This window comes from Diospyros lotus, chromosome 12, assembly GCF_014633365.1.
Source record: "Diospyros lotus cultivar Yz01 chromosome 12, ASM1463336v1, whole genome shotgun sequence".
Classification (NCBI taxonomy): domain Eukaryota; kingdom Viridiplantae; phylum Streptophyta; class Magnoliopsida; order Ericales; family Ebenaceae; genus Diospyros; species Diospyros lotus.
Window position 1 is genome coordinate 19,522,706 of NC_068349.1, and position 23,856 is coordinate 19,546,561.

Below are 23,856 nucleotides of genomic sequence, written 5' to 3' on the forward strand. Positions count from 1 at the left end.
AGATAATTACGGACAACGGGACTCAATTCACCAGCAAGCAGTTCATTCGGTTTTGTGAGTCACTAGGTATTCAAAAGAGCTTCACAGCCGTAGATCACCCCCAAGCGAACGGACAGGTCGAGGCAATTAACAAGATCATCAAACACGCCCTAAAGACGAAACTGGAGAACAGGAAGGGCGCTTGGGCAGACGAACTGCAAACCGTGCTCTGGGCATATCGGACAACAGCTCGCACCAGCACAGGGGAGACTCCTTTTTCGTTGGTTTACGGATCTGAAGCTATGATCCCAGCGGAATACGAGGTGACAAGCCAGCGAAGAGCCACTTTCAACCCAGAAGGGAATCACGAACTGCTAATTGTAAATTTGAACCTACTGGAGGAAGCAAGACACATAGCTCGTTTAAAGAACGTCGTATACCAACAAAGGGTAGCGCGTTACTATAACAGAAAAGTCCGGATCAGGCATTATAAAGATGGAGATTGTGTACTACGCCTAATACTTCCTGCAGCTCGAAAAGCCAGTGACGGCACGCTTGGCCCAAACTGGGAAGGACCCTTTGTCATCCACAAAAACTTGGGCAATGGGGCGTACCATCTAGCCAACATGGACGGGGCTGTCCTCCCGCGAACCTGGAACGCGGAGCACCTCCGCCCCTACTATCAGTAAAAGTGTTTATTTTTGCCTATGTTTCATGTCACAATTCTTTAAGCTCGATTGAGATCAATAAATTTGTCTGATCAATTTTGCTGCACTTTCTTGTCTATTCTCCACCACGACATCTTAACATTTTCGGGGGAAGGGTAAAAACCATAGTTTGCGAGCTGGGGCCCATTCATCTTAGTCGATGGGCTATGGTTTGCGACTTATCTGAGCATTCCTCTTGGTCCTCCCCCAGGTCGTGGATTGCCAGCCGAGGACCATTCATCTTGACCCAATGTCACGGTTTGGCGCCTACCTGGGCAACCACTTCCATCTCGAGCGAAGGGATCACTAGCTGAGACCCCCACTTCCATCTCCAATACGGCCATGATCTGCGGCCTACCTGGGTGTTCCCCCTCCTCGAGCCAACCATGGAAGAGCCATGGCATGTTAGCCGAGGTCGCTATGCGACCTACCTAGACATGTATCTGGACTGTCTTCGACCTTTCCACAGGAATACATCACAGAAAGCTCGTCTCGAGCCACAGCCCATTAGCTGTGATCGTGAAGTGGTCTATGCAGGCGTATGATTTGGCCAGGTCGCAATACAACTCTCTTTATGTTCGTGATAGCTCGTTTTGGTTTCATAAGTTGTCAATAGCAGATCACTTATCCTCTCGACGAATTGATCAAAGGATCTAAAAATTATTTACGACCTACCGCTCAACTTCTGAGAAACTCTTTAGGATCACAAGATTAATTCAAAGAGAACATCGTTTTATTACAAGAAGGTATCTGATACAAGACTTTTCTACCGAACTACAACATGAAGGAATGAAGCCTAAACAAAGTAGAGGATAGCCAGAGTCCACAATGATCTCTGACCTCCCCTGAAAACAAGAAAGGGACAAAGTTCGCCGGATCCCAAAAGGCTCGGCAGTCGTCAAGCTTTAGCCGCGCGATCCAACAGTCTTCAGCTTTGACCGAGCAGCCGGTAATCTTCTTCCTCCCACGTTCAGCGAAAAAGGAAGAAGAAGACTGTCGGACCGCTTGGCCGCAGCTAAAATATCGGAGTACGGCGAGCAGCCTCATGCCTGCAAGAACATTCCACTACGCAACCCAGCATAAACATGCCTGGATAGCTTGAAAACAAATGGGGTATTTATAAGCCCCATCCTGGAACAAGGGGGGACGCACGGTCAAAACCATGAAAAGCGGGGCCGTAATGGTAGCCCTCAATCCTGGGTCCGCTGACTATTCTCGGAGTCCAAAAATTGTTCCCAAGGATATGGCGAGTCCCAAGACGACGGTCCGACTTCGTAAAGCAAAGGATGGGTCGCCGGCGAATTGAACCTTAGCTCCCAGGTCGCATGACGAACTGTGAGCTAGGGGATGCGACAAGGGGGGTGCAAGGTTGAGTGTTGAGCTTGAGTGTTGAGTTGGGCCAATGACGAGCTAACAGTGGAAATTTGGAAATTTCGAAACAACAACCCAAAGCCAATTCAAAGAGCGCCCCGACATGACCTAGCATCTCTACTTGACAAGTCAGCCCGACCTGCCGAGACTTGAGACACCAAGACCCAAAAGCTCGACCAAATCTGAGCTCGAAGAAAAAACCAAAGAGATACAAAAGCATTGGGGTTTTCATTGAAACGCAAATGTTTTACAAAAAGAAGGGGGAGAAAAACCCTAGCCAGATGGGGGAGCCGCGGTTTCATGAGGAAGGCCGGTAATATCTTGAGGAGCAGCCTCGAGTTGAGCATCTTCAACAGGAGGGGCAGCTTCGGTCTGATCGGGTTGAGTGGAAGTCCCAGCAACCTCTCCTTCAGCTGCCTTAGCTGCATACCTTGCGAACTCTTCCATGGCATCATCACCAAAGAAAGAGACGTCCAGCTCGGGGTGAACTGTCCACAAAGTATACAGAAACTCGATTGAATTTTCTGAGGCAGCCTCTTCGCGTTCTCGGGCCACCCGAGCTTCAACCTCGACTTCTTTTCGCACGAGCTCCTCCTTAAACTTTTCCAGCTCACAAGCGACAGCTTCAGCTCACTCCTCGGCCGACCTCTGTGCCTTCCTGCTTTCCTCCAGCTCCTCCGAAGCTTTCTTGAGCTTCACGTTATAACCAGAAAAGGCCTCAGCATACATGGATTTCTCTTGAAAGAGCTCGTCCTCAGCTTCCCTCTTAGCCTCCTCGGCCATTCGGATGCGGTGTACGAGCCCCTCCTGGTGACTCCGCATCTTCTGGGTCTCCTCCGTCAGATAGGAGAGGCTATCTTGCAACTTCCTCTTATCTTCCTTGAGGTCCCTCGCGAGGGTCGCAAGCCTCTCCTTCTTCCTCGGGAGGACAGAGAGCTCCTCCGCTTATTTGACGCAGTTGAGGACAGACTGAAAGGAAAAACAAAACATGTAAACTTGCAAACAAAAGGAACGGCGAAGAAATGAAAAACAAGGAAAGCTTACCAAGAGGCCGTGACGAGCAGAAAAGAGTGGGAGTCTTTCTCCCGTAACATTCTCCCTCTCCAAGGCCTGAGCAGAATTCCCAAGGACTCGGTTCAGGTTGTCCAAAAGGAGGTCGAAGTATACTCCCCCTGTAGAAACCTCTTGGGCCGCAGAGTCCGGAGGAGCGACAGCCTTTTTCTTCTTCTCGGCTTGGCTCCTTGTAGTAGGAGACGAAGTCGATGGAGCCTTTCTCTTGCTCCCAGAAGCTGAGGCAGTTCGACCTTCGGCCCGAACCTCCCCACGAGCAGATGTTGCCATAACCACCTCGGAGTTGTGGGTCGTGACTATCTCTGGGGCGGGTAGAGCAAATGGAATCACTGGAGGATCGGCCGTGGGTATTATGGACCCTTCAAACCCGGGCACATCCACCCGAGCCTGCGAGGTCAAAGCTGAAGACGTTGCAGCAGAGGTCGCCGTTGGCCCGCCACGCGGGGCGTACTTCAGTTTTACCGTCTTCGGCATTAATGGACCGACCTGTTCCTCTCGATCACCTTCGTCCGAGCTCACACCCAAGTCAATTTGTTCAAGGGCGGACTTAACGTCTTTCCTTCCCCGGACCCCAATCCTCTTCTTGTCTATCTCCTTCACGTTGAGGGAGGGGGCGACCCCGAACTTGCGAAGCAGGTCGTCAGAAGGCTCGATGTCGTCGGCATCCGTCTTCAGAGCCGCAACACTCTCGAGTAGCTCAACCTCGCCCTTGGTCAAGCTGGGCTTTTCACCAGAGGTATCTGAAAAGGAAAACAGTCAGTCAAAAGAATTAGGGAAAAGCATGAAAAACAAGGATATGAGCTCGCTTACTGGGACATTGAACGAAGTCGTAGCTCGTGAGCTCGTGAAGAGAAATGCAAGAGGCAAAAAACCACCGTGCCTTGTACGCCCCTACGTTGGACTTCCCCTTTGCCTTACCTTTTGGCAGGAGATCTTTATATTTGGACCTACGAGCTGTGATATAGTACAGCCCGCTACCTAAACCCTTGAAAGAGAAGAGGAACCTAATGATCCTAGGGGATGGAGGCTCGAGGCCTGCCCTTTTAAAAAGGAGAGCTAATGAAGAAAGTTGAGTATAGGAGTTTGGGGTGAGCTAGAAAGGTGAAAGTCTCAGGTCGTTCAGGAGGGCTATCAAGTAAGAAGGGACTGAAAACCTAAAACCAGATTCTAGATGTTGAAGGCTCAGAGCAATGAACCATTTAGGAGGGTTGGCAGCATGGTCCTCAAGAGAAGGAACCATGACACTGGAGCTCGAAGGGAAGCTATACTCCCTAACCCATGAATTGAGCTCATTGAAGGTCACGTTTGAAGGATGACGCTTGAACACCTCGCGGGCACTTCAGTCATCCCCAGACCGCTGAGACAAAGCAGCAGAGACAGACGAAGCGAGTTCCTGAGCGCCCCCATCTCGTCGAGAGGAGAGCTCTTGAACAGTCTCTTCCCACCCTTCGCATGGCTCCGAAGACGTCGGAGTGTCCATGTCTCCTATCTTGTAGTCGCGGGACCTGTGACCTGAGGACATCTATGAGAAAATTAGAGTCAGGTCGCCGGAAGCCGACCAGTACTCGCAAAAAAAAAAAAAAAAAGGGAAAGCCCTAGGGGCTCCCCCATTCGATCAGGTCGCGCAAGGTCCGCGAAATAAAGACTGCCTAAAGCAAAGGGGGGGTGGGGGCTGGACATTCCAGCCCGGAAGATATTTAAACCCGAGACGAGCTCGCTTCTATAGCCGCGAGCCAAAAAGGGGCAGACGACGCTCCAAAAAAAAAAAGGGAGATGAGCCACCACGAAGAAGGCAGTACGCGAATAAGGCTGAAGTCTAGCTAACCAAAGGGCGAATTAAAAGAGTTAGAAACTTACCAAAAAAATAGCAGGCGAGTGGTGCCGGAGTCGGGAACGGCAGCAAAGGCACCCAAAAACTGAGAAGGCGATCGTAACCGATCTTAGCGCAAAGACGGAAGAAAAAGCCTTTGCAAAGCCAAAATTCAAAATGACAAGCGAAAAGGGAAGAAGGGGGGCTCTGCCCATTATTTATACCTTTTACTCGAAAGGATCTCGGCCGTCGGATTAGAGAACAGCTCATAGCATACCCCAAGTAAATCGGCCGCACGATATTTCGTGGGGCCCACAAGCATAATCACGCGCAGTAATGGGAAAGTGCGCGCATTAAAAGCGGTAAGGACAAGACGTGCCATTCGAAACATTTCTCGAAGAAGGGACGGGAGATAATCCGAAACGCAGATAAATAGGTCGCGGCAATTAAAACAACTCTCAGTCTGTAGCTCGCACTAAGAGCTGGGGGGCTTATGTTATGGGCGATCTCCGAAAATCTGCTAACGGGCTGGACCCGGTCCCGCAGGGCGAACCCAAAACACCCAAAGCCCAATAGGCCGGCGAGAATTCCTTAGAGGCCCTCCAAGACCAAAGATCAAGAACCACCAATGAAGAGTCTCACGGTAAAAAGTCAGGTCGCCTGAAGAAAGCGAGCTCGCTCTAAGCGAGCTCACTCAAAACAACATCACAACATCACGGCTTCAGCTTTGCCAAAAGATACGCCAAAGATTAGAACAGCTAGGAGACCGCGAGATAACCGGAAGCAATATACACCTGCCTAACAGAAGTAATTCAAATCCCTGAAGACAAGGAACCTATCCCTGATATTCCGGAGCCGATGAGGAAGACGCCATCAACAGAATAGACTCCTTCCATACTTAGAACTTATTCGAATTGTAAACAACACGACTCTATTTATAGAGAAGGAAACGCCACTGTAAAGACAGAGCATTAAATTACATATTGTGACTCTGCTAGAAGAACCAGAGAACAGTCGTGGACTAGGCATCATTCGGGCCGAACCACGTAAAAATCTTCTGTGCTTGTTTGTTCCTTTGCTTCTGTTCCTTACTCCCCGGCACCTATTATTACATTGTGGGTTCTCAAACTTCGGTTGACATTTCTCGTACGTCAACATTTTTCTAGATCCGTTAAAATCTAGGTGAATCTAGTTTCCAAGGTAAGCTAGGGAGAAAATCTTGGTGTAGTGGTTGCGTAGAACCCATTGTAATCTAGGTGTGTATCTAGTTTTCAAGGTGAGCTAGTGTGGAAACCTTGGTGATTTTGATTTAGTGGAACCCCAAAGGTGGTTAAAGCTTGGGAGAGTGGACTAAATGTATGTGAAGACACCAAACCATTATAAATTATCTTGTACCTCATTGTATTTATTTTTGTTATATCTTGTGGCTTACATTTATTATTAATCTCAAATATAATTTATTATATTTATCAAATATATATTTTTTAATAAAATCATTAATCAATAATATTTATTAAAATTAAGAAAAATTTTAATCACTCAATTCATCCCCTCTTGAGTGGCCATACCTAAGGGACCAACAATAACAACACCTAATTATACAAAACATAAATGTGTCATGCTTTATGACCAGCACATTAGAATACAAGCATGCTCTCTCCAAAATAATTGAATTAAAATATGTGGAAAATTGAATGATTGATGCATGTCTGAACTGAAGAATAGGCAGAAGCTTACGAGTTGATGAATGTTGATCTTTCGAAAGGCTGCAAACTACAACCAACCATACTCTTGAACAATAGCCGCTGGTGAGACGTACGACAGGTTGAGGTGCCCAGGCCAGGAGTTAAAAATTATGCCCAAAGAAGCCCCTCAAATTAGCCAATCTCCAAATTTGAAACTGGACTCTCCCCGAGATCCTAGTGACCCATTGCTTGGTTGTCTCCAAGAGGATCCACATATGCTCTGAAAGATCGGAAGATCTTTCAAATGGAATGCCATAATCTTTGAGAATGCATGCAAGATGAGGCAGCAGTAATTGCCTCTCTTTCCAGAACGGCAAGGTAATTGTCTTCAAACTCAAAAACTAGATTATTGTCCTTGCATGCTATGCAACAAATACAAGCATAAGGAATAACGTAATCCAGATAGAGAACAGTTAAACAACTAATAGAAAAGAACTTACAATCGACTAGATGAGCTAAGAGATGAATGTTTTTTATTCGTGTCCCATTTAACTTCAAAACCTGCCATATTTTGATGTCAAATCCGCGTATATGTGAATTGGCAGATTATTTCCAAGTTAATGTGATATGAGTAACTTGCCTACTGATTTCCCATATCTTCATATCCAATGTTTACATCGTTTGCTAAGACCTTCTATGGAATAGAATAAATTAGTAATGAAAAATCCTACAAATAGAAGAACAAAATGAAGAGAAGAAAGATAAAATTCCTATTAAATAGTAGTCCACAATTTCCAATTGCATGCATGCATCCCTATCTATAGTATCTTGTTGTTCCTTCGATTAGAACACATTTTAGAGGGACAAAAGAGATGGCGTAATTTTGAAGAGAGTAATTTGCCTCACTACAAGAGTTTCAACTTTTTCCAGCGGTGAAAAAATCGCCGAAAAAAGTTAAAAAACCGCTGGTAAAAGTTTTATTGACGGTAATTATACCTCCGTCGGGAAAGTTTTTTGGCAGTTGAAAACCGCCGAAAAAAATTATTTACCGGCGGTTTTCATAAACTGCTGGCAAAATTCTTCCTTTGCCAGCGGTTTAAAAACCGTCGACCTTTTTTCGACGGTTTTAAAACCAGTGGCAAAAGCCAAAAATCGTCGGTAATTTTTAAAAAAAAAATTAAAAAACTGTACATACAATCAATAACCCACGACAACAAATAACCTGTATATATTTCCACACAGCAAAAAACCACCAACAATTTTAAAAGATTCACCCGCACATAATAAGTCTAACAACTGTATACAATAGATCTATTTAAGTACAACATCATTTAGAAAGATCAATCTTGTCTCGTCTCATTACACAATACCATACAAAAGCACATACAAAGCAACTCTAAACTAAATCATGTCCTAGTGGCCTCAGATAACCCTTGATTATGCCACCATGCCGTTCTCCAACCAAAATTGCATATCATATTTTGTTGATCTGCATTGGAAAATAATAGATCTATTTAAGTATCTACGTTAACTATGAAATTGCATAAAACATGTTAAAAATTACATAACAATGGTATATAATAAATTTATTTAAGTACAACACATTTCAAATTTGTATGTACGTTAACTATAAAATTGCATATCATAATAAATGCATATAAGACAAAAACACTTACATCAGAGACCCTCCACGGTATCGTAGTTTTACTATTATTAGCATCCCTCACGACACACATCCCAGAAAATTGTCGAGGCAATGGATATAAAGGCTTCAGCACTTTCTGAATACTAATTTCAACAAACTCATTATCTAGCTCTACTTCCCCTACAGACTTGGTCAGATCAATGGACACAATGATTGCCTCAACAACAATGTGGCGAGGTATTCGTCCATTCATCAAGTGAACAAATTCATCAATCTGTGTTTGAACAAGCATAAATGATTTTGAAGTATATTTTACATTTCAGTATATTAACTATTTGGTAGCAAATTACTTCTAAATTATGACCACATTCTGGTGTCGATAATCCAATACATTCAGCTTCGAGTGATGGTGTGCTTACATGTGCGGCAGAAGCACTGGCATGTGAGGATAGCTACATTTCAAAATAGTTTAGTTAATATATATAGTAAACATGCAATTTTAAATCACAAAATGCACTAATGGAACAACATACCTGTCTCGGTTGTGGTGTATTGTCTGGAGCTGGTGGTGTATGTCCCATTGCCTCAAGTATTGCACGAACTTGCATTTGAACTTGACTTTGGATTTGAGCTTGAAATTTTTCTTCTAGCTCGGCAGTAATTTGCGCACGCATTTGGTCATACTGTTCTTGGGGCACCTGATACTGTTGTTTTTGTCTAACCTTAGTTGGGCATGTTCCAAGTCCTCCCATCCGTACCTTATCATGCCTATCTTTACCTAGTATTTGAGTAAAGACATCCTCTAGCGAATTTGGAGTTTGTTCATCACCAGGTATTTGTGACAACCTTTCATCCATTTGTTCCTCAATAAACATTTCACAAGTTAGTTACATAAGTCGACAAGTGAAAGAAACAAAATATATGTACAACTTTCAAATTTTAGAAAGACATACAATTATATATGAAGATGTAGAGTCTACTATCTCTCCGCTCTTTTTGGTGTGTGTCTTTTTAAAAAGCTTGATTCTATCTGGCTCATCTCCATTTTCAATAGTCATCTAAAAACATATATAAGAGATGAAATATATTAAATGTTTAAAGTTTAGGCATTTCTAATTAAATTATCAATAAATATATATAACTAATATCCATTATATTCTTACCTGGTGCCTAACCTGAGGATGTGATCGCCTACCGCTGGTGTGACCCATCTTTTGCTTATCTCGATTGGTACGATTTGTCGCACTGCGTTCCTACTTGTAATATGATATTAGAACTAGGTATAGAGAATCCATCTGATATATCTATCATACATAAATCATACATACCTGTGCTTGCTCACATCCCCAATACTCCACAAGAACCTTCCACTATTCTGGGTCCACCCCAGGCGGTATTTTTGACAGACGAGACGCATATGTCTCATGGCAATCATAATGCCTCTTCAAGGTGGCTTTGTACTTTCTCCACTTCTTGGAAGCATGTTGCAAGCAAATTGATCTCCATGTTGTGGATACATCAGTGTTATCCTGCAATGATACCCTTATTAGAGTATAAAAGCTTAGGGTTAGATAGCTAAGAATCAGAGACGTTATTTACTCACCAAGACCTCTTACCATAAGCGCTCCTTATATGGTTCCATCCCCGGTGACCTTCAATCAGTAAATGTAAGGGGAGTAATACTTCTTACCATCACACCTAGTTGGGTTTCCAACTTAGTTGCCATCTCCCCAACTGGTTGTCCTTCAGCATCAAATTCAATATATGAATATTTTCCTTTCCCCACTTTGAAATTTGTCTTGATATTCCTCTTCCTTTTTTGGCCGTAAATGACATGGAGCTTGTACCTGCTAACACATAACAACACAATAAATTCACATTGAATTAGGAAAGAATTATTGCTCATATAAATTTTTGGAATTTACCTTGCTGACTACGTGAGTCTTGGGGGTTGGATTGTGAGTGGATCAAGTCTTCTTCAAGATGTTGGGGATGTGACGGGATTGGGTTTGTGGTTGGTTGATAGGATGGAACTGATTATGAATCATTATGGTGTGAATCTGTACTACGTGACATGGATCTAATTGACCAACAAGTCTGCCTCTTAGGTACCATTAGTGTAATTGCCTATTATTGATTTGAATGTAAAAAACAATTTGTTAGCATATCAATTTAGGTTAAACAAAAATAACATATCAAAACATAGAAAGCTAAAAACATAAACATATATACATACCACATCCTTAAATATTATGCAAGGAAGACATATACATTGCACTTTAATATTAGAAATCATTATCATCACTATGTGCAATATAAGGAATGGAATTGTCGTCGTCTTTTGATACTTGTATATTAACTAGCATACCGTCCTCATCAGATTCTCCAGAAGAGTAGTCTTCATCAGATTCTCCTAACACTGCATGTAAGGACTGATCACTGTTGATTTCAACATGATTACTAATTAAAGCATCTTCCTCGTCACAGCTCCCTGTCACATTTCTTTGACCCATGTTATACAAATCTCTAGGTGTCATCTTCATAACAACATGCCATTCTTCATCAAGAGGATCAGCCACATACCACACTTGTGATGCTTGAGTTGCAAGTATAAAAGGTTCGTCTGTTGGTTTATTCTCTTGATACATTAAATAATTAAAATTTACAGTTATGAAATTCAAACTGTCAACCTTCATCCCTCTGTTATTGTCAACCCATTCACACTTAAACAAAATAAATTTGAACTCATTAGAGTACCGTATCTCAACAACATCTGTTAGGACTCCATAGAACATAACATCACCACTGATAGGATGTTTATCTTTTGAACTAGCATAACTTTCAGTATTTGCAGTTAGTAATACTCTACTATTTTGAGTTATTCTTCTCCTTTCTCGATGCCTCATGTGGAATTTAAATCCATTTATGATGTACCCAGAATACTTCCATGCCCATGAGTGAGGTCCAGCAGCTAATGTTTTCACTTCATTGGGAAGTGGGTACATTGTAACCACTTACTTCCAATTCATAAACCTGTTTCGTAATATGCTTATAATTCGTTACATAAATAAATAAATGAAAATTAGATGGTTAGACATGGATGTTTAGGGTGTGGTGGCAGCATGTTAAGACGTCACTTACATGTTTTTTAAACCATGATGGGAAGTTTTCATGATGCTTTTGTGTAATTTCACGATTGCTAGCACCTCTTCTTTCCAATCTAATAGATTGTAAGTGTGTCCTGCATTGTATGAAAATAATAGGAATTATGGAATTAAAGTACAATTTTGATTTTTTTTATTATGAAACAAAATTGATCAACTAGATCATATTATAATAATCTTACTCTCGATAAGACGAAACTGTACTACACTTTGCTAACACATAACGATGGGCTTGCTGCAATGAAATCTCATCCAATGTGATTAATTTCCCTTTTTTTGGGATAGGTTGATCATGTGCACCCTCATAATTTCGAACTGGCCTATTAAACTTTGTTTCCACATCATCCAAGTACCTTGCACAAAAGGTCAAACACTCTTCTGCCAAGTTACCTTCAGCAATAGATCCTTCTGGATGACTTCTAGTACTTACATACTTTTTCAACGTTAATAAGAACCTACATGATAAGTTACATTGTCAAGTAAATCCACAATATTTACTTAAAAATGAACAAACAAATTCACAAATAAAAAAAATCATGGCTTAATATACCTCTCGACTGGATACATCCACCAGAACATTATCGGTCCCGCAATTTGGACTTCGTCAGGCAGGTGAACAACTAAATGCTCCATTATATTGAAGAAGTTCGGTAGAAATATTTTCTCGAGGTGATAGAGCACCAATATAATCGTGACCTCAATTGGTTACACTCGTCTATTGTAATGTTTTTAGAACACAACTGTTTAAAGTAATTGCATAGTTTAATCAAAGTTTTACTGACATACTTCCTCTCGAACACCCTTCTAATTGCCAATGGAAGCAAATGTTGCATCAAAACATGATTGTCATAGCTCTTGAGTCTAGTCATTGTGTGTTCTTTGAGTTGGACATGACCTGTAACATCCCGCATCGAGCGATAAGAAGGACCGGAACAACTTACCCTGATGGACCTACGCAAACTTCTCAGGGAGGTTACCCATCCTTGGATTTCCCCAGGTCAAGCACTCTTAACCCTGGAGTTCTTTACCTGCATTCAGCCCAAAAGGTATCCAACTGGTGTTGTTTCATTCCTACTTATCCTCGATATATACTATCCTCTTCTGGGCTCCTGGGGTATTACATTCTCCCCATCCTTGAGCACATGACGTCCTCGTCATGCGACCTTACAACTGCTCCCAAACCTTCTCCCCTTTGGAGGCTTCCATCCTAGAAGCCTGCCAGGAGTCGCTCCTTGATCAGGCCTCGTGCCTCGGCTCCACTCGCCGCCCTCATTGGACCGCCTTCTCTAAGGGTCGGCTCTGATACCACCTGTAACATCCCGCATCGAGCGATAAGAAGGACCGGAACAACTTACCTTGATGGGGCTACGCGAACTTCCTAGGGGGGTCACCCATCCTTGGATTTTCCTAGGTCAAGCACGCTTAACCCTGGAGTTCTTTGCCTACATTCAGCCCAAAAGGTATCCAGCTGGTGTTGTTTCATTCCTTACTTATCCTTGATATATACTATCCTCTTCTGGGCTCCCAAGGTATTACACAACATGATATGTTTGATGAGAATCCATCGGGTGATTTTATACTTTTCAATACTTTTAAAAATATATGTTTATGTTCCCGATTCAACGTGAAAGGTGCAGGAGGTAAATACTTCCTCCCACCTAAACGATCTTCAGGATGCAACTTTTTTCTTACCCCTAGTTCCTTCAAATCAAGATGTGCTTTCAAGTTGTCCTTTGTTTTACCCGAAACATTTAATAACGTCCAAATTATGTTGTCACAAACATTTTTCTCAATGTGCATGACGTCGAGATTATGTCGGATTAAATTGTCTTGCCAATATGGAAGCTCAAAGAATATACTATGTTTTCTCCAACCGCCCATTCCTCCCCCAGCACTATCGCCAGAATTCTCACGGTTTCCATACATCTTCTTAACAAATTCAACATCTTTGAATATATCGTAGCCAGATAACTGAGGAGGAGCAACACGATTCTCAATGGTTCCATCAAAATTCTTCTTATTTAACCGAAAAGGATGGCTCATGTCCTCTAAGAATCTATGGTAACCCATATAACAAAACTTACCACCATGTTTTAACCATTTGGACTCCGTCTTTTTCATGCACTAAGGACAAGAAACTCTTCCTCGAGCACTCCATCCAGATAAATTAGCATACACAGGAAATCATTAATCATCCACAACAATACTGCATGCATGTGAAACGTTTCTTTTCTTGAAGCATCGTAAGTTTCTATCCCCTCGCTCCATAATTCCTGTAACTCTTGAATCAACAGTTGTAGAAACATATCAATATTGTCTCTTGGTGCACGAGGTCCATCAATCAATAAAGACAAGATAAAGTAAGGTTGTTTCATACACAACCAAGGCAATAGATTATATGGTATTAACACAACTGGCCAAATGCTATAGCTAATGGTCATTGTTCGAAATGGATTAAACCTATCAGAAGCCAAACCAAGTCTAACATTGTGACTATCTTTAGTGAATTTCGGATGTTGTTCATCAAAAGATTGCCAAGCCAATGAATCAGCAGGGTGTCTCATTATACCATCCTTTGTTCTACCTTCTTCATGCCACCTCATTAACGATGCTGTTTTGTTAGACATAAACAATCTTTGCAGTCTTGAAATCAAAGGAAAGTGTCGCACTTGTTTATAAGCGATTTTTTTCACCTTCATTATATCATCGTCCACGTGCATCTCGTATTCTTTGTACATTGACTCCCCACAAAAAGTACATTTGTCCAACTTTGATGCATCTTTCCAAAAGAGCATGCAATTGTTAAGGCATGCATCGTACTTATAGTACTTAAAACCTAAATCCTCACTCAATTTCTTAGCCTCCCGATACGATCGTGGCAATGACACTCCTTCTGGGAATGTCTCATTAAACAACTCAAGCAACATATCAAATATTTTATCTGACAACCCACCCAATACCTTCAAGTGTTGTAAACGAACAATAAACGATAATGTCGTGAAGTTCTTACAACCAAGCCATAACTTTGTTTCTGTCTTCTCCAACAATTCATAGAATCTCGTAGCTTCTTCATTACTTCCAACATTGTGTCTAGGAACTCCATGTGCATCATGTATCATTCCCACCATATCATCTCCAATATTACATTCCTGATCTTGAAATTATTCTCGACTATGACGAGGCACATATAACTCTCTATGAACCATCCATATTATGTAATTAGTGTCAAACCCATTCAAAATGAGGTGTTCCTCCAGAACATCTCGTTTATAAAAATATCGGTTAACACATTTAATACACGGATAATATATGTTTGCCCCACGAGCCTTATGTCTATAGGAAAACTGAAGGAACTCCTGAATTCCTTGTTCGTATCGAGGATCTAGCATGTTCGATATATTAATTCAACTCTTATCCAGCTCTATTAGAATAATTTATATATCAAACCTAATAAGAATAAGGATATTGAGTCAAGGGTACCAAATTTTAATTTCACTGGACTAAGATCAATTACATAAACTTAGTTTGTCAATTATCTCTATTGATCTAAGACTAGCTACATATGAAGACTAATCATTTGTCAAAAAATATTAGGATCCTAGCATAGCTGTTTTGTGTTTCTTCTAAATATTGATGGGTTCTTGTCTAAAGAAAACCCCACAAAAAAAAAAAAAATACTTGGATTTTAGTCGGACACTATAATAAAATTAAATAATAAATCTTAATAACAAGCATTTAATTTTATCAATATATATATCTCATTGATAAGTCAAATTTCATTTTTATATGTACTTCTCCATAAACACACTGGCAGGGCAAGGAACATGTCAGCCATGTGAGAATAAATTAAGAATAAATTAGGTCAGACTAGGGATGATTAAAGTAATGAAGGGAGCAATCAGCATGAGGAAACAAAAATCTTCTTGGAAACTTCCCTGAGAAAATTTTCACTACTTTTGCTGGCTGTCTTATAACCCTTGAATCATGGCTGTCTTATAACCCTTGAAAATTTTCACTATTTTCAAGATTTTGAGTACAAGTATATGGCTTATGAAGCATAATCATGACTGCGACCTCTAATTAGATTAATTTGGGTCTGTGATCAGTGTACCTAATATTTTGCAATGAATATGGTCATGCACATTACCTTGATAGCTAGTCGTTGCCATTTGTCAAAATATGATAATGTGGACTACATAAAAAATTAAGAAAATTTAATTACTAACCCATATATCAACTCCCCGGTCTAGATCCATAAGGTCACCCACTTAATTTAATTCAGAGTGTTTTGTTTGTTTGTAACAAACAAACAAAACAATCTGTGCACTGTGTTTAGGGCAAAAGAAAAGACAAATGTTATTGACTTGGTTTCTCTCTCCCAACTAGACAGCTAGTATTAATTAATTAAACTGTTAATTAATTATAAGGTAATTAATTATAAGGTTGCATTACATATAAAATGCCAAGTTGAGCTCAGAGAAATATATTTGTCATCTAACAACACTGGCTTCTTTTTGTGGCAGAGTTTGTTCCTTTGTGATCCCTCTAGGCCTGGGAATTAACAAGTCTTCACTAAATCTCTCAGATACATAGTCTTTAATTTGGAACCTTGAAGATAGTGTATATATATATATATATATCCAATTGCCTAAAACAAAGCAAAGCCTAAGTTTAGATTGCAAGCTTGCATATAATTAAGAATGTAATTTCTTAACCTTTTAAGTCTTTCAGTTTGGCTTCTTCAATTGCCTGCCTTTGTCTTTCAGTGAGTGCTCATTCTTTTCCTGCTTTAGGAATCCTTTTTTTTTTTTTTTATCAAATTCCAATATTCCTTAGAGGAAAGAAAATTCTCCATGAACATACACCAGTGATCATAATGTCCATCGAGCTTTGGAATTGCTGGTTGGACAAAACTATTTTCAGTTGCCATTCTTTATTGCTACAAGCTTAGAAGACTGCTGCTTCTTAAGTTTCAATCAGGCCTAGTGATGGCTTTGATACCAAATGTTAAGTATATTTTGTGCAAAAGCAAGGAATCTAAGAGAATAATCTATTGAATAAAATATTATGGCTTACAAGTAGCCATACAAAAGAAGTAAAACAATTAAATTGCAACCCACGTTTTTACCCACAATTGCAACCTATGTCTAACAATCCTAAAGATGTGGCAAACTAAAGAACAGGTCAAATGACAACATATCCCTTAACAATAACAATAGGGATCACAAAACAGAATAAAACAAACTACTTAATAAACTAAACACTTTAACATATATTCTGTCTTTTCAAAACTTCTCTTATGTATTTTTCATTTACATTCACTTGTGAGTTGCAAATGTTATATCTGATTCTTACAAATTTGCCTTAAAAACTTCTCATAATTAAGATAGATTTCCACTGGTTCAACGGCCCATCAACAGTTTAATTAATTATTTGTTTGATTATAAGGTAATTTGATGATGTAATCGAATTTGTATGCATAAAATAGAATTTAATTGAATTGAAATTTTAAAAATTTGATTCAAAAAGAGCGAGAGAGACAGAGACTTACCTGATGATTCAAAGAGAGACAGCGACTGAGCGAGAGAGATAGAGACTTACCTGATGATTCAAAGAGGGCAAGGGCGAGAGCGAGCGAGGGCGAGAGTGACACAAACTAAGAGATGCAGTATGCAGGCAGTGATGTCGAGCGCAACTGAGCAAGTAGCGAGGGCAAGAGCGACTGAGAGTGAGCAAGCAAGGGCGAGAGCGACTGAGAGTGAGTGAGCGAGGCCGAGAGTGACTGAGCGTGAGCGATGGCGAGGGAGGCAGCGGCGAGAGCGAGCGAGAGAGTGTTAGGATTTGCAGGGGGTATTTTGAAAGAGAAGGAGGTGAGGGGAAGATTAATTTGGGCGGGGGGTATATAAATCATATATCCCAGCGATTTTTAAAATCGTCGAGGATGGGCCAACATTACCAGCGGTTTATAAAACCGCCGGTAATAGGTCAACATCCTCAGCGGTTTTCAAAATCGCCTGGGATTGTGTTAAATCCTCGGCGATTTTAGTAACCGTCGGGGATTATGGTGTTCGGGAAAAGTTTGCCGGCAATATCCCTTTTCCTTGTAGTGCCTCATGCATATATATATATATATATATATACCCAAGATGAAAATACATAGCTAGCTGCGACAGTATCACAAATCTGTTCACTCTTAAATCTTGCCAAGGAATAGCGTGCCTTTGCCAGTAGCTTCAACTAACCAAAGAGGAGAAAAGACTGATAAAATTTTGAATAAAAGCAATGAATCAGGCAATAACATTAGATTGGTAGCAAAATGAAGCTACGCGTGTCACTAACTAACAACTGACCCCAATGCTGTCTTCACTCTCCTCTCTGTAAAAAAGAAAAAACATAATAAGTAATAAACGAGAAGAATAAGTTTATCTTGTTCTTATTATAGCATGAACAATATCAAGACATAATTTAGAGCTGCTAAAGTTAAAATAATCATACTCTAGCTATGAGTGGTTCGGACAGACAGTGGTGTAAACACCAAACCAGCAACGATTAAATAGGAAGGCTGACTGACCTCCTTGGATCGATGTGATAAGGGACCTAGCTTGTTCAAAAGGTACAAGGGACCCAAAGCAATTAGTATCAGTTATGACACTGCCATTATGATCAATTAAAGAGAACAAGGTAACCAATCTCCATACTGAACAGTCTAAAAGTTTTTTTATTGCATACCAAATGGCACACGTACGTACGTGGATTGAGAACTGCTTGAAGCTCCTGCTCCTGCTCTAATAATAATAATAATAATAATACCAAGCTCTGCAAATCTGAATTTCAACATCTTTAATTAGATTTGAGCATGAAACCTATAATTTCGTGCTCAACGAATCAAAAACATGCCGCCGCGTGCATCTATTTGAATTCAGCCAAAAAAGTAGAACTGGCTCTGGCTTGATTCCTGTGATAAGTATATATATTCTGGGAAAAGTTTCTACAATTGTAAATTTAAGTATATTCCAGCCTGAATTTACCAAAACAAAAATAATTGATTTATATAAATAGACTGTCCACACACATTATACATTATTAATTTAGAGTACAGAAGAATGCAGCAAAATTCAAATATAAATTCAATTTGTCGACAGAGAAACACAACTTTTGCTTTTGACTAATGAGGTAGCGAAATGCAATGCAGCCTACAAAATTGATTCTGGCTAGAAATATGAAAAATGGTATATATGTACAGAGTACGCAAAGCAAAAAAATTGTTATGGTTAAAAAAAATAGAAAGCCGCCAGTTTCGGTTATTATAAAAAAACTGTAACTGTAACCGATTCATTACCGTAACCATAACCAATAATTATATATAATATTAGCTTTTATATACAATATAGTATTACTTTATAAATTAACAATTTAAATATATATATATATATTCCTTTATAAATATCCTAAGTTGTAATTTATTTAATAAAACCATGTTCAATAAATAAAATCATTACCTTAAAATATACTATAACAATATGTCCCCAAAAGAATAGCAAAATCATTTCCAATAAAATGTGTAAATCACTTTAAGATTTTCATTTCAGTTGCTAAATTTCTTGAGGCGAATTCTAATTTGTGTACTCATTAGTTAAGTCTATTTTAAATGGGAATTTTCAATTTTGGTTGCCAATTTCATGTATTTTTTTGTGTTGGTTGCCTATCCTTTAATTTAATTAAAAAATTTGCTTTTTTATTGAAAATTGTATTTAATTATGCAATTTGTTAAAAAGATTACGGATAAAAACTACAAATAAGGTTAATTCGTTGATTATATGCTTGGCTATGAAAAACTATAATCGTGCGGTTACGATTATGAACATAGAACTATGATAATCATAACCATAGCTTTCTGCGACCATCCCTAATCCTGATGAGGTACAGATGTAGGATGCCTACAACATGACTCATGGAACCATGGGACTTGAGGCTAAGATCAACTGGCATAGCAACTAAGTCCAAAGGGAAAATGTTAATTCGGTTGGTATACTTGGAATCAGCTGTAAACAATACATTTGTTGTTTTCAACAAATATCCATAATGTGCTCCTCCTTGTCTAACTGAACCAAAATTATAAACAAATTTAGCTTCAGCCCCTCCATTTTCTTTCCTGTCTCTTCCTTCCATTTTCTGTTCCTTCCACAAAACCCAGTTCTAGACACAGTGCTAACACTTCCCTCTTTTGCAGTTCAGCTAACCAAAATTTAGAGCACTACAATTAAAAAACCAGTGAAACATGAGCCTTTTATTTCTCTGGCACATTGCATATAAAACAATTACTGACTGGTTTGACTTCTCAGAAGTACTGACTAGCCAAATGAATGCCATCATTTTAAACTACATTGAACCATGCTGAGAAGCATCACTATTACTAGTCCAAGTCTTTTCATTCTGTAATCACATTATTATAAACACATATTATGACAGCAGTGTACCTCTTTCAAGACATTGCTAGCATCAGAAGTGGCTTCAACTCTTCTCACCAGGACACCCTGCCCAAACAAGAAAGTGTGGACAAACAATAAGTGAAGTTAGAATAAAGATCACATTGAAAATATTAGAAAAAAAATTGATACAATTATCCATATTAATAACCATAGTTGGTGCACCTAAATTCTGTCAACCCAAAACCATCTCCTTCTGAATCAACACCATTTTACTCATTAATAATTTTAATTGATTCGTTAAGACCCTGAAGCGTTGCTGTTAAAGTACATACCAGAATTGACTATTTATTCGGTATGTAGAGCAATAAAAAAATCTCCAAAACCCAGGGAAAATTCAACGGGCACTAGCCAATGCATGACCATTCATAGTAACAATAAACCTTAAATATATGATACAGAGACAGCATCAGATCAACACTATGACATATACCTCAGAAATACTAGCATTAAGCACGTTCAAGTATACAACTACCCACTGCTCATCAATTCATTATGGATCACAAATCTCTAATCCATCCTCCTTAAGAGAACCTCCCAAATCATCCCCAACAGAACTATGAACTTCATTTGCACCCCCATCCATCTTCTAGCAACCACATCACTGCCATATTTCACGCACCCACAAAAGTTCAACTCTACACGTTGTTGCACACTTGCCAATTCCAGCATCCCACAATTGCATAACCTCCCACTTCAAACTCTAACAAAAGAACTAAAAGGACTCCTCATATAAGCAAGAGGCATGAATGACGGGTGATAACAAACAATTCTAATTGCACAGTTAATAACAAATTTCTGCAAGCATCCCTACGAAACAGCCAACAAAATACTATTGCTGCAACAGGTAGATTTAAAAGAGATTAACCTCATTAGATGGCACTTTCAAGCAGGCACGTAGTGCTGGATTCTCCAACTTTTGTAGCAACACGCCTAGGCAAGGGAAACCTAAATTATGCATAAATGAGTATTTGAGATCAGTTAGCAAGATAAGCTCAGATGTTAATCCAGAGTGCTATAACAGAGAAGAAATACAATAAATAGCAGAGAAATCTGATGATAAAAGATAGACCAGGAAGCTTGAAATTGAGAGGACACACTCCAAAAGCGTTGTCATGAAGACCCAGAATATTAGCCATTCAAATACCAATCCAGTTCAAAAGGGTGCATATATTAGTTGAGAATAAGGACACAAAATCTAGAGCGGAAATGGAAGAACCTAAGAAAAATTCATATTAAATGACAAATAAACGAAGCAGGGTCATAATCATTCAATGGCAATAAAGGCTGACCCAGAAAGACGGATTTTAGATATTGAATAAGCAATTCAAAACACAGATATACAAGTCAATGATGGAAAGAGGCAACAGGACGAAGTTTCTGGGATAGTAGAACAAACAGCAGTTCATGCTATTCTGGCAGGTGATGTAGTTTTATTTTACAGAAGAGCACCCAAGTTTTATAGTAATCAATTCACACAGGTGAAATCACATTTACTTCTTTTTCATAAAGAGGAGAAATTGAATTTCACATAAAAGAAAGTAGAAATGCAATACTCTGGCGGTGGATAATCAAGAGTTGGAAATTAAAATTGCAAAAATTAAGTAGCAGAAATTAATCGGCCATAATCAGGCAATGGATAATAAAGATGATAGAAAAATAATAGAACACAACTATGTAGATACTAAAGTTGAAGAATTGAGAGATAAATTATAAGAACACAACTATGCTTTGATTCAAGAATAATAGATTTTACAAGTGCAATCAAGTGATCTATTTATAACCCACAAGATGCAATACAAACCACACAATTTAAATTATACAACTAGACATAATTATTTCTAATGGGCACTCACAAAACATTCACCTAACTAGTGGAAAAAAATTAGCTAAGAGACACACCTAAAGTTAAATGGATTTTAACTAAAAGATATACCTAAAAAAAATACTCATAAAATATATATTTAAAAATAAAAATAAAAATAAAAATAGATTTTCACAAATTGAGTTTTTGGCTTTCTTTATGTTGGATTTGGGCCTTCCTTGTGATTAAAATGTTTGGGCCTTCCTTGTGTTGAACTCTATTTAATAGTTGACACAATTGCACTTGAATTTGAGTAGTAACGTTGGTCATCCGATTGACTCTTTAAAATCTTCAATTACTAGGCAAATGTCAATTTTTTCATACCATCCTGACAATAGTACATAATGTGTATAATTATTTAATTTAAACATTAATATAAGATAAAAATAAGGATATAATTCATTAAAATTTAGAAAAAATTAACTCCTCATCATACCCCCCACTTAAACATTGCTAGTCCTTTAGCAATCAGACTATACACCTGCCAAGATTTATTCACAATAATCGTATGAATATAAAAATTTCAAATTCGAAACCGAAATACATAAAATCGAATAAGTAGTTTGACATATAGTCGAACATTCTAAATCATATTTTTGGTTAAAGGTCATACAATCTCAGGAATGGCAATCAGGATGACCAACACACAAAGTTACTTCCTTGAAGTTTTGACTTTAAACCTACTGTGGATTTTCCCTCTAATAAAAATGATTCTTCAGGTGTACACACAAGGGGGTGCACCATTATAAGAGTAAATACAAAACAAGTTCAAACTCGGTGTCATCCCAAATATAAAGAATGTATTTTCATGGAAAAATAAGGAAATTGACATAGCTTCATGACTGGAATAATGCCCTAGATGAATAACTTCTGAATTTAAACAGAATTCCTTACTCCGAACTCAAATCCTGAGATCACATGATTTATAGCATCAAGAGGGACCAGACTAGGTTGTAATGGGGCTATGAAGTTAATACGGGTTATCAAATAAAAGGGTAAAGTGTGCAAAGGGTGTGTCGGGATATATATATATTTTTTTAACCTAGACATATTGTTTTCTTCAGTATTTATTTTGAAACACTAGTGCTGAATAACTAAGAGAACTTCCTATTTTTTTCTTCTTTTTTCTTTTTTTTTTTTTGCACTTTTTTTTATATATGAACATACCGAGATATACTGATTACATCAGGTTTGGACAAACTTCATGCGGTTATGGTTTAGATGAGGGTAAGAAAAAAAATTGTGCTAAGAACTGATCAAATGGACTAGCAAGGGAGGTTAATGTAAAGAAAGAAAAAGATTAATAGACCCAAATTGAAAGAAATTGATCCCCCTATCATGTTTCTACAAAACAATATTACTCAGTCAACTAATTCAGAGTTTGAAACCAGTCAAATTCATCCTCTATCATACCAGACATTCAAAGCGAATTGATGTTTTGAAGCTACTGAAAAGATGAGATAAACAATAAAGCACATTTAGAGTAAGTGTTAATTTCACTCAGAATCAACAATTATTAGGTTCAAATACTCACTCGAGTAATAATCTCCACTTATGTTGAGGGATCATGCAGTGTACTAATCAACTAATTACTGTTACCTTTGACTTTATGACCAATAACCAATTTCTAATTTTTGAATACCCGATGAATGTAAATTACCTGTTCTAATGCATATACGTTTTCAAGAAAAAGAAATTAATGCATTCATGTTTCATATTACAAACTTAACAGGCTATCAGTGTAAAACTACAAAGCTTTAGGGATAGCATTATTTAAAACACAAAAAAAAAAATATTAATAAGAGTAGATAAAGATAACCAATTCACACAAAACTTCAAGCAAGCAATAGCAAATTTACAGTTAAACATGAATCAAATAATTCATAACTAGTCCTTACTTACCCCAACTTGAATTGCAATAATAAAATATGATTGTTAGGAATATCTGTAACTCCACAAATCCATAAATTTATTGTGAACTACTATAATTCAAATAAACAAATTAGCATATATTTTCACACCAAAATAAAAAAAAAAATTCATGCAAGTCATAAGATAAACAAAATGCGTCTCA

The 23,856-nt window shown here is 38.7% G+C and overlaps 1 protein-coding gene and 1 long non-coding RNA gene across 2 annotated transcripts; both read right to left on the minus strand.

Moving 5' to 3' along the window:
* Nucleotides 1-7,973: 7,973 nt before the first annotated feature.
* LOC127787120 (uncharacterized) lies at nt 7,974-17,211 on the minus strand. The gene is made up of 9 exons (XM_052314993.1): nt 17,034-17,211; nt 10,194-10,395; nt 9,872-10,115; nt 9,597-9,797; nt 9,432-9,513; nt 9,222-9,326; nt 8,802-9,131; nt 8,300-8,720; nt 7,974-8,112 (listed from the first exon to the last, which is right to left on the minus strand). The coding sequence occupies exons 4-8, from the start codon at nt 9,701-9,703 to the stop codon at nt 8,538-8,540; spliced, it is 807 nt and encodes a 268-aa protein (XP_052170953.1). The 5' UTR covers nt 9,704-9,797; nt 9,872-10,115; nt 10,194-10,395; nt 17,034-17,211; the 3' UTR covers nt 7,974-8,112; nt 8,300-8,537.
* Nucleotides 17,212-17,927: 716 nt separating this feature from the next.
* On the minus strand, nt 17,928-21,246 carry LOC127787331 (uncharacterized). The gene is made up of 4 exons (XR_008020142.1): nt 20,352-21,246; nt 19,910-19,966; nt 18,162-18,256; nt 17,928-18,029 (listed from the first exon to the last, which is right to left on the minus strand). It is a non-coding gene; the product is annotated as an uncharacterized LOC127787331 (long non-coding RNA).
* Between the last annotated feature and the right edge of the window lie 2,610 nt (nt 21,247-23,856).